Raw genomic sequence first — 12,320 nt, 5'->3', positions numbered from 1 at the left:
TTCTGATCTGTACTGTCTATACGTACATATGTCTCTACAGTATCTATATGTGTACATGTTTCTCTGATCTGTCTCGGTCTGTCTGTCTCATAGTCGTCATCACCTCCGTCATCCTCTCGAGAAACAATAGCAGCTGGAAAGGAGACTTCTTTTCAAGTGCCCTTCCTTTCTTGATAGGTGAAGGTTGAATCCATCAGCACCACACACACACACACACACATGCGCGCACATGCTCACACATCCAGGTGTAATTGCTCTTAATGTTCAGAAAAAGAAACACAGACATGCTACACAAATTAATTATCTGACTCTGTCTGAATCAAAGCTGAACTCTTCACCCTTACTCCCTCTCCTTCTCTAACACACACACTTATCAGAAAGCATGGGAGCAGGTGGAAAATTAAGTTTAAAAAGACTGCACTGGTAGCTCACTTGGTTGAGTGTGTGCCCCATGTACAAAGGCTCAGTCCTTAGCGCAGCGGCTTGGGTTCGATTCCAACCCATGGCCGTTTGCTGCATGTTGCCCCCTCCCTCTCTCCCCCTTTCCTGTCTACAGCTGTCCTACCAATTAAAAAGGCAAAAAAAAAAAAAAAAAAAAAAAAAAAAACACAGACAGAACCTTGTCAAAGAGCAAAACACAGTTAGACATCACTACAGCCCTCTAATACCGTCATTTTTTACAAATCTGCTCTTATTAAAAGTCAAGTTGCACAATTTGAAAATGTTACTTAACCTTTGAACAACAGCTGCAATTCCTCACTCCCTGTGACGTGTAATAAAAATATGCTTTTTAAGTTGGTCTCGTCTCAAAAGCTGGGAAAACAAGGCAAGATGGATTTATTACTAATTACTCTGATTTCTGTAAGTGATGCATATTTGTTGTAGAAAATAAAGGTCTGAAGATCTGTTTGAGAAAGCTGTTCAAGGGCCTTTTCACATTCTGACATATATCATAACTATACATGACAGAGGTCGACTGCCGATTAATCGGCACCGATAGTTGATTGGTGGAACTATCGTTATCGGCAAAATTCCATGCCGATAGTTTTTCCTGGTTGCGTCCGTTGCTGGAGCGGCTGAGAAGCGCATGCTGTCATTCACATAGACAGTATGGTCATTCATTACACAGTACACGAGAGCAGAGAAGGGTCTGCTGGCATCATGCATTACAATAGCGGCCTCTAGAGGCAAAATAAAAACTATCACTGATGCCTCGTGTTGTTTATTTTCGACAAGTGTTACTGCGCGCTGCTGCTATGCGGAGAAGGCTGACATCAGATGCGCGTTTAAAGCATCGACAGCAAAAAGGTTTGTTATATCATTATAAAGTTATTCATTTGTTGAATAGATGCTGCATTAGCAGAGAAAGAACAGCACAGCAGTATGTTTGTTTGCTTTCGAGGCTGAGATGACGCTAAACATTAGCAGTAGGCTAACTAACCTCAAGCGGTTAAACACTGACAAAAATGAACGCAAGTCCGACCCAAATCGTCCACGATCCGTCTAGTGGCTGCCGCTGGAGAATTGAGATGTGTAGAATCGACAGCGGATTCATTTTAAAATCCTCAGCGGAGGAGCATCAACAACTGCCCGAAAGCACGGTACTAGCGTCATATGGTGGAGCGAGATAGAGAGAGAGCGTTATATGGTGGAGAGACATAGAGAGAGACTGGAGAGAGAGAGCGTTATATGGTGGAGAGACATAGAGAGAGACTGGAGAGAGAGAGCGTTATATGGTGGAGAGACATAGAGAGAGACTGAAGAGAGGGAGCGCCGGCGCTAGAACAAAGCCGTGACTCATTGAAATAAAACGTGTTTTTTTTTTATTCTATGTAAATAGTTTGTCCTTTATATGAATTATAATGTTCATTATGTTTATTTTTGCACTGGATGACTCAAAATATGTAGGAGAACTGTTTTAGACAACACACATGCTTGTGTAGCATTGCTGTGGGTGTAATATCAATAAATATGTTATTATTATTTTGATTATTGGCTAAAGCGTCTGGACTTTTTTTGAAAAAATGTATGTATTTTGTCAACTGTTTTATCCAGTATCAATTCTAAATACTATCGGTCGATTAATCGGTTATCGGCAAATACGGCCCAACCTAACTATTGGTATAATCCACTATCGGTCAACCTCTACATGACATACGTTCATCCTGTTGTCATCGCCTACTGGAGCTGGGACTCCCTATACTTGACAGTGATTGGTTTGTAGACCAGCTCTCCCATCCTCTCATCCCCCATCATATAAAGTCCAAAAGTCAGAAAAAAACAAGGTAGGTGTTAAAGGGGCCCTAAGTTGCTTCTCTATTTTGGACTTTTAAGCCATACCAGCTGAGGATAGTTGTATGCATGACACCATAATAACAATTACATAAATGTATATTCATGTATCTTGTGGTGATTTTAAAACTAATACTTTACATTATACTACTAAACTATTAGACTACATACTAGCTAGAGAAATACATCTGAAATCATTTTGCCCATTGATTGCCCATGGGACAGAGAGGGGAGAGGGAGAGCTGCAGGAAGAGGTCCCACACTACTTCACATCCTAGCGTTTTTTTTGCATTCTACCCACTGCAGCAGTGACTATAGAGACAAAATTAGAAGACAATAACCCAATTTTTAGAAACTTAAATGTTTTCACAATTTCCCCCTGGAATGTCATGCCAACCTGTTAACACTGTGTGTGTTCTGCATGGATTCACCACATTGACTTGGTTTTGGTCGGATGATCCACATCACACATTTAAAGGTTACAAAATAAAGCTTACCAGAACCAGCAGCCTGGTCCTCTGAGAGATGCCAGGCAGGCAGGGGAAAGGTGGGTTCTCCTCCCCTCTCAGACAGCTACTGAGCCAGCTGAGCACACAGGGAGGCTCTGCCCTCAGGAAGGACGGACGCTGCATCTGACCAATCAGAGCTGAGGAAAAATATTTTTAGTACAAAAAGACAATAGCCCTTGCAATAAATACAACCTTTGGAACACTCATGATGTTCAGAGACAATTAAAGGTGTTCAACTTAATGACCATTTTTGTGACAGGTGTCAAGATAAACAGTGATTTAGGGCTGGGTATCCTTCAAAAATATTTGATACCGGTGCCGATACCAATACCGGTTCCTAAACAATCCTTTTTTTTTTTTATAAAACAAAAAGAAATTACAACATTACGTCAAGGATCTTTATTTATTTTTCCACTCCTACTATGTGAGCCCAGTCAGAGTTTTTCCTGCCTGCCTCTGTGACGTGTAACGTTAGACAGCCGATCACAAACATTATTAGACCTTGGTAGAAGCATGCTGCATGCATATTGGCTCACTGACGCTGATGAGATCTATTCCTACTCCTAGGTATTGAATGACCAGGCATTTTTCGATACTCAATACTTTAGAGGCAATACGGTCGGTGTCTACAAAGTAATATTCAGTACCTAGCCCTACAGTTAAATTTCACGATTAGTGACTGATATGCACTTAACAAGATATTCCTGTTTAGTGCCTTTCTTGTTATTCTGTCCAAACCCTGTGTATATTTACTATTTAAGAATGCTACTACAAGAAACCCCAGACATACAAAGGAACACTTGAGACTGCTAGACGACCTTCATCAGCAGCAGGCCCTCCTGCCCTCTCTATTGGACTACAACAGGTCTTGTCTGTTTCCTGACTTGATACCATTATTAGGCTATGAAATGGGTCTTACCCTGGTCTAGGACGCAGCTCTCTGTGAAGCCACTAATTAATGAGGGGTAGTCTCTCCAGTAAAGATCCACATACTCATCCAACTGGAGGTCTCTGCAAACATAAAGAAAACGGTTATAATATATATTAATATTCTTTTAAGCAACATGAACACATCGTACCTGACAAATCTTTTATCACTGGGGTATTAAGTCTGCCTTGTAACAGGTCTTTAATAGTGCCCATCTCTGCACAACTGGACACTAAATTGCTGCAGTACCTTGAGTCAAATCTAAAAATGGCTCCACATTCTCAAAGAGTCTCTGTGTTTTGAGCAGTAATTAAACTCATGCTCTAACAGCAGTGAGTCATTACCGTTCTGATTACATCAGATAATCAATAGTTTTTAATCCCAGTACCAAGCTCTGACCTCCCACACCATTTTCAGATGTGTGTGTGTGTGTTACATTATACACTGGGAAATAGATGGTAAAATGTATGTAAGAACTGTACATAGTACAAGGTATGCCTGTAAAACTAATCATTAATCTTAGTCCTTTATCACTTCTGCATTCAGCCTTCTCAATTCCTATTTTTTCCCCATGTTTCTGTACAGCCTCATTAACCTATATATCTTTTTTTTTTAGGTATTTACAGTCAGTTATTTATGTATTTATCACCAATTCCACAAGTATATAAGCATGTTTTATAAGCTACAGCCTTCGATTGTTTTTAGTTTTGCGTTTGATGTTGATGCACACAATAGCTAAGGATAACAAATAAATAATAAAGTTGTATTGAAGTGAACGTAAATCCATTTCCATGATAACAAATGATATTGTAAACATTTCCAGTCCAGAGAAAAACAGAAACCGTAAATTGTGACAGAAAATGTATTTGTTACTGTATGAAAATAAATAAAATTATAATATTCAATACTATATTTTAAATATTTAAATCTGATGTTAAACATACAGTATCTGCATTAATATAACTAAAAACTATACTTGTACAGTGTTAAGTTATCACCTTGTGGAAACATAAATGTGACCTAAATCAATGTTTATTGAGATTTATTTTAAAAATACCTCATCATAAAATGGTAATATAGGATGTGTGAAGAGGATTAAAACCAATAAATCAATCACAAAAACAACAATCAGGATCATCATGTTAGGATTTACCAGTCGGCCTGATAAAGCATAAAGGGTGTAACAATGTGTACCATACTTCACAACAGCCCACACACTAACCAACACAGGCCAATTACTCAGAAGAGCGCTTTACTCTCCCACTCAACCTATTCTGTTATTGTCATGTCAGCAGTCACAACGATCACTTGACAACCTTTTAAAGTTTATTTCTCAGTACACATCGCTAAAGAGCCTTGATTGCGCACACACTTTCCCTGAAAACAATGAAATGTTTTCTTTTGATGGTTAAATGTGGTTGGATGAATTATGTGAGCATCATTTTACTCCTCATATCAATTCATAAATATACAATACAAACATGTAATTTTTTCAGTTCACACACACACACACACACACACACACACACACACACACACACACACACACACACACACACACACACACACACACACACACACACACACACACACACACACACACACACACACACACACACACACACACACACACACACACTCTACCTGGCAAGCTGTTGCAACAGACAGACCAGTGATGAGGCTCTTGCTCTCTGCAGCTCATCCAGCTGTAGCTCCTGATAGAGCAGATGGAGAACGTAGAAAAGAGCAGGAATGTGAGGGAAGAGAGGAGCTGAACTGTCCAGCTTCAGAGATGGACTGGAAGGAGAGGACATCTAGGGCAAAGAAAGGAGAGAAAGGCAAAACAAGTTAAAATAGTGAGGGAACAAGGCAAAGAACTGTGTACATACAATTTTACAGGGGAGATTGTTGTTATTGTATGATGAAGCAGCAAATTTGTACTAAATTGAATGTGTTAAAACATGACAACATTCAAAAAGTAATACTATTTTAACTAAGACATGCTCAGCTCTGTTCTGAGTTCTAGTACCCCTTAACCAGCACCGCCAGTCATGTTCCAAATGTGTTCTTTTGTATTGATTTGTATTTAACTCGGTTAATTATATATAAGTTCATATTGTTGGGGCGCCCTGGTAGTTCACCTGGTTGAGCGTGCGCCCCATGTACTAAGGCAGTCCTTTGCTGCATGTCATCCCCCTCTCTCACCCACTTTCCTATCTTCAGCTGTTCAATCCATTAAAGGCCAAAAAAGCTTAACAATAATAGATTTTTAAAAAAAGTTCATATTGTTACAATTTTTTTTTTTAATATAAAGACCTAGCGATCCTGGAATTGTTAAAGAGTGAGTTACTTACAGAAGACAGGCCCACAGTTTCAGTGGCAAGAGTATTGTTGTAGCAAACAGGTTGGGAATTCATCTGACGGTGGTAAAGAGATCCCAACAAGTAGTCCAAGTCCTACAGAGAGAGGAGACAAAGACAGAGCACAGCATAAGGAGCTCAAAGACAGATTCTTTGATGGATAAAAAGGCAGCATGTGTGAGGGGCAAAATAATTGGAAGATTTAGAATGCTGCATTGTTGTTTAAATAGTCATTGCAATAAATCTTATTATAGTGTCCTTTTTTGTCAATTTTGTGTATTAACTGTGGCTGTAAAACCATCACCACATCTTGGAAGGGTCACAGGCTGACAGGGTCAACAGCATGCTTCAGTTTAATCATGCTCATGCAGTTACTCAGGTCAAACACACGGCTGCACGCACACACAGTGTGTGTGTGTGTGTGTGTGTGTGTGTGTGTGTGTGTGTGTGTGTGCGTGTGTGTGCATGCGTATGTGAGTGTGTGCACACATTTAAGCCTTAGGACAGACTACAGGTTATTTTATCCATTGCGTGACACGTTTTTCAGACACACATTCAAACTGTCCCCTAGGTGAATTGGGTTTATCTAGTGTTGGGCTTTCCCTTTGTCCTAAACTGTTGGTAGGGTGAAAAGTGGTTGGCTGTGTTTTTTTTTTATTCATTTTCCCACCCACATGGAATCATGAAAGTTAAATGACTTTTCTGATTGGCTTGCGGCGCCACAGGGAGAGGACACACATTTGTTTCAGTGTGTATTTTTATTTGTACAGCTATATTAAATGTTTCAGGTTCTCTTCCTACGTTAGGGTACTGCTATAAACACAAAACGTCTTGCTGGCATTAATGTTCTCCAAAACCTAGAAACATAGAATACACTTTTAAATAGCTCAAACTACGATTCAAAACATTATTTCCAGGATGTTCCTAAAAGCTTTCAAAGATAAAGTTAATTTTCTATTACTATTAAAAGATCCGGATGCTAGAATAAAAATATTATTTTCATTTATATGCCTAAAATCATCTAGATATATTAGTTGGAAATCAGTATTAAAATCATATTACTTTATCAAAAACTGAGAGTATTTATCTTGCTTTATTGTGTTTGCTCCAAAGGCAATGCTGTAGATGAAGATCAAGGTTAACTGTATTGTCCCACAGAGTGGGAAATCTGTCTTGGGCTTTACCGTCCACAAACGTGTAATATCCTTTAGAGATGACAAGTCTACAAGTTCTCTTAAACTAGACATCAGAGATGGTGACTGATGCCAATTGTGCCACAAACATCACAACAGAAAAGATCATGCAATCGTCACACACCTCTTCAGAGCCTCCATCAGAGGGACGGGCCTTCTTGGCTGCAATCACTGGAGAGAGAGGCACTTCAAAATGCAGCTGTGAAGAGAGGAGGGAGTACAGAGAGCAAGGTCAATACATGTGAATTAGTGTTTAAAGTTAAAATAGGAATACAATAGAAAACACTTCTACAGTTGACTGACGTTTCGTGTCCACGCCAGACGCTCAGTGTTGTAGCCCATCAGTGTCATGAAACAGGTGACAAACAGGTTCCACTCTGCATGTGAACTGGGACCACCAGGGGCGTTGTAGATGTTGTACCACTTCACCAAAACCTGCACAGCAACATGTAAACAGTTTTGATTAAATAAGCCAACTTGGAATGAAATGCAAGTTTCTCCATTATCACAAAACCTTTTTATTCCAGCAAAGAAAATGTTTATATCAATTTACATTTATGAGAACAATGACAATGCATTTGTCAACCACAGTAGTGACGTAGGCTTGGCATGATGGTTACATTTTATGGCAGACAGAACATCTGGTTACACTGTAACATTGGTTCTCTGAGTGGAGTCTTCCTGCACACGGTTACATATTCCATTATGTAAAGGTTTTAGACTTTATTGACCAATAAATAATGCCATGCCAGCATAGGTTTGGTTTGTAGCGTTTTACCAGAATTAACCAGCAGTTCTACGAACCTTCATGGCAGCTTCCTTGGGCAGGATGAAATGAATCGCCTGAAGGCATTTCCTCACTGAAATAAATCAGAGAAAAGGGACATAAAAAGGTGAAAATGGAGAAATGCAAGTTTGAGAGATATGGCAGTGGAAAAGGACAGACATTTAAAAAAAATATATGGTTTTCTCTTTTTTTGCAATAAATAAAGTTATTCTTGACAATGTTTTTTGAGAGTTAATAAGTGATATGCTCAATTTGGAAATAAAACAAAAAAAAAAATCATATCAGTAAAATATAAAAGATCTATCAAAACCAAACTAAGTCCTTTAAGTTTTAACTAAGTTAAATAATTTTTGGAGTATTAAAGCTGCATACATTTTTGAGCTGCAATTTATAATCTTAAAATGACAGAAAAACGAGGTAGCCACAACTGGACTTTATCCCTCTAATCTCCTCAAATTGACACTTATGAAGAGGAATGACCATGAATGTGATATTATTCATTACAGAGTTGAGATTTCCCAAATTTCTTGGGACCACATAAGACTAAATACCAAGTCTAATCAAGTGAATACAAGTAACGCCAGAAGGTTGCTAGTTTGGATACCTGGTTTGAGAAAGAGTTTAGTTAATTCAACAAATGCAGAATACACATGCAAACTGAAATAGAAAAGCATAGAGCTCTCTCTACTTATGTATTTCCACCATCAGCCTTAGTTGAATGAATAGAACTTTAAAAATAACATTTCCTTCATTTTAACAGAAAGCTTTTTTTCTGATGATCTGCATCCTGTTGTGACACGTGGTGGCCTCTTCTCCTTAAAGGAACACGCCGACTTATTAGGAATTAAGCTTATTCACCGTAACCCCCAGAGTAAGACAAGTCGATACATACCCCTTCTCATCTCCATGCGTGCTGTAATGCTGCCTGACGGCTCCAGCATTAGCTTAGCCCAGCACAGATCCTGCAGGTAACTGGTTCCAACTAGCCTACTGCTCCAAATTGTGACAAAAGTGACAAAATAACGCCAACATGTTCCTATTTACATGTTGTGATTTGTATAGTCTGGCGTGTACAAAAAACAACGTAACATGAGACACAGCCATCTTCTAACAGTAAACAAACCGGGAACTATATTCTCAGACAGGCTTGCTGCGAGCATATCACTCCGCCCAAGTACTATATTCTTCTGCCTGAGAATATAGTTCCGGTTTGTTTACAGTTAGAAGACGGCTGTGTCTCATGTTACGTTGTTTTTTGTACACGCTTGTGACTCTATATATCACAACATGTAAATAGGAATATGTTGGCGTTATTTTGTCACTTATTTGGAGCAGTAGGATTGCTGGAACCATTCACCTGATGTTCTGTGCTGGCCTGATGCTGCTGGAGCCGTCAGACAGCATTACAGCACGCACGGAGATGAGAAGGGTATGTATGGCCTTGTTTAACTCTGGGGGTTACGGTGAATAAGCTAAATTCCCAATAAGTCGGCGTGTTCCTTTAACATCAGAATACAAAAAAAGGATATAAAAAAAGAACCAACAATACAAGAGTAGTTAGTGTTACTGTGTCTCCTAACAACTCTGACCAATCAGATTCCTAATCAACGTCACCAGGCTATCTTAATTGGACATCCCGAGTGGGAAAGGTCAGGGAAGAGGTGGATAAATGCCATTTCATTAGAGGAAGAAAGCCTTGTCTGTAAGATCGATTACTAAATAATGGGCAACGCATGGCAAAGACACACACACACACACACACACACACACACACACACACACACACACACACACACACACACACACACACACACACACACACACACACACACACACACACACACACACACACACACACACACCTTAGTGGTACTTTTTCTAAAAAAAAAGGGTAAGCTTTAACAAAAGCTAGAGGAGATTAAGAAACTTGAAGGTTCATGGTCAGAGCAGATGTTGAGATCTGAGCAGACCCAGGGACCCATTAGTGGTAAACAAAATAAAAGATAAACCGGTAGACCTCTGCTTTAATTGGTTTGAAAATAAAATAGATTGTCAGTGTAATGCATATTAATTATTCCTTCCACCAGTTAATTTTTGCTTAGGAGACATAAAACCTAAATGAAAATAAAGCTTTTTGGCCAGTGTCTCTAGTAAAAAGTCATTTACAAGAACTTCAATTTCGGTGGAAGTTTCTGCAACAAAATGCATATGCAATTATCCGGAGCGTCAACGTATGTGTTTCCACCATCAGCCTTAGTTGAATGAATAGAACTTTAAAAATAAAATTTTTGTTAAAGTTAAAGCTTTAGTGCGTAACATTTTGATGTTAATGAACGTCGTCCGTTACATTCAAGCCATTGCCAAATGAGTTGCTACGAAGCTAATTAAGACTATCAGCTCCACACAACTCCCTCTGTATTTCTCAGTATGGCTTTGTTCAAAAGATTGTGGCGTCCTCATGGGGGCGTCAGAAACTACGCACTATAGCTTTAAATATAACAACAAACCTTTACAGAGCTACAGTCGGAATCCAAAAAAAATTTGACTGGCAAATACTATGTTTTCCACAACATGAATAAGAAAACAATGTTAAAAGAAAGCTGTAAATGAATGTAAATGAACCATCCAACAGGACATAGTTAGCAAAGAGATTTAGAATCTGTTTTACTGGGGAATCGACAAATACATTTAGTTTAAAGTACTTTAGATTGTATTTTGATACAATATGGTATAGAAATAGCTTTTGCAAATGTTTATTATAACGTTAAAAAAATGGTAAATGTATTTGGAATATATATGTTTACAATTTGTTGACAGGTCACTGTTTAAAGAGAAGGTTTGAATTGAAGTGTGTGTGTGTGTGTGTGTGTGTGTGTGTGTGTGTGTGTGTGTGTTGTAATGGCATCCTCAATACATCAAGATTATATGTGACTGTTACAACGTAGGGCAGCTCTCAAATCTAATTTCCAAAACCTAGCTGCCCTGACTCAGCTGTGTGCGCGTTTGTGTGTGTTCTACATTTTAACGACACAAAGCATCACTGACCAACAACAGACGTAATACCTAGTTTTAAATACGTACAGTATGCATCCTTCTGTGCTTCAACAAAAGCAAACATAGAAGTGTGTGTGTGTGTGTGTGTGTGTGTCTCACCAAGCTCTGAGGTAGCAATCTCTGGGATGGAGATCCTCAACATTGTGCCACTGTTTAGTTCCTAGAGAGAGATTGTGCACAAATTAACATTATACACTTTGAGTTCAACTTTATATCAGTGCTTTGACAATAAACTGTCTACAGTAAATTGTACACTTAACTCTAAATCTATTCCTCCAGTGGAAAGAAAAATTGGAAAAGGGAGACATTTTGACTTGTCATAGAAGGAAAAGTACAGGTGTTATTAATAACATTATCAATGGCTCTATTCTATTCAATATACCTTTTATCACCAAAGTTAGCATGTATATGCAGATTTTTTTAAAGGGGGTAAACCCGCTAGAAATAGGCGATAGACTCCTTTTCCATTGCCAGTAGACGAGCACCTTTGTTCTTTTTTCCCTTGTGTGTCACGTTCAACGTCACAAACACGCCAGAAAACAGGGTTAGTAAAGCAGTAGAAAGCAGCACGGAGGCCGATGAAAAGGTTGCGGTGGTCACTTCTTTTTTTATATGTGCTACTTATTCAGTCTCTTTCAAACTAGGCATTGACTAATTTGGAACCATGTTCAAGCCCTGCTTGAGCAGAGACAGATGTTAGTGGGTGTAAGTGGGTTTTTTGACCAGTGGGAAAGGGGTAGTGTCCCAGTAAGTCAATACACTGAGACAACATGCACAGTTAGGACCCTGACAGCAGCTATTTGGAATTAGACCACCATTAATCTCATTATTTACACCTGTGCTTTTCCTACTGTGACAAAAATGTCTGTTGTGAAAAAAATTGTTTACCACAAGGAGATGAAATACCTCAACAGGGAAGCAAAACTCCAGGTTAATAGAAAAGTAAATTGGTGTGTGCTATGATTGATTGTCTCCAAGTACACCAAACACCAACAGCCTAGAATCACACATCACCCCAATCAGTAATTACACAGCAGGTGGTTATTAATTGCAGCCTCTAGAGACAGTCTGCCTTATGCTGACTGCAAGTGAGCTATAACCACTTGTTTTTGAAGTTGTGTTTTTCTATGTATATTAATTTGTGAGATAAAAGGTGTTTTATGTTTTTTTTTGTATTTAGTGGCCCTTCGCTCAAAA

General features: G+C 38.8%; 1 protein-coding gene across 2 annotated transcripts in view; it reads right to left on the bottom strand.

The window, feature by feature from the left end:
* anapc1 (anaphase promoting complex subunit 1) overlaps positions 1–12,320 on the bottom strand; it is a 64,184-nt gene that overhangs the window by 36,212 nt on the left and 15,652 nt on the right. For both annotated transcript variants that reach the window (XM_028603481.1, XM_028603482.1), the window contains exons 17-24: positions 11,223–11,283; positions 8,087–8,142; positions 7,586–7,717; positions 7,407–7,481; positions 6,084–6,185; positions 5,374–5,543; positions 3,721–3,812; positions 2,790–2,938 (exon numbers count right to left, since the gene is read on the bottom strand). In XM_028603481.1, coding sequence (XP_028459282.1) covers positions 2,790–2,938; positions 3,721–3,812; positions 5,374–5,543; positions 6,084–6,185; positions 7,407–7,481; positions 7,586–7,717; positions 8,087–8,142; positions 11,223–11,283 — 837 coding nt within the window. The remainder of the gene's footprint in view (positions 1–2,789; positions 2,939–3,720; positions 3,813–5,373; positions 5,544–6,083; positions 6,186–7,406; positions 7,482–7,585; positions 7,718–8,086; positions 8,143–11,222; positions 11,284–12,320) is intronic.

This window comes from Perca flavescens, chromosome 17, assembly GCF_004354835.1.
Source record: "Perca flavescens isolate YP-PL-M2 chromosome 17, PFLA_1.0, whole genome shotgun sequence".
NCBI classification, from domain to species: Eukaryota; Metazoa; Chordata; class Actinopteri; order Perciformes; family Percidae; genus Perca; species Perca flavescens.
This window is presented reverse-complemented; position numbering and strand designations above follow the sequence as displayed.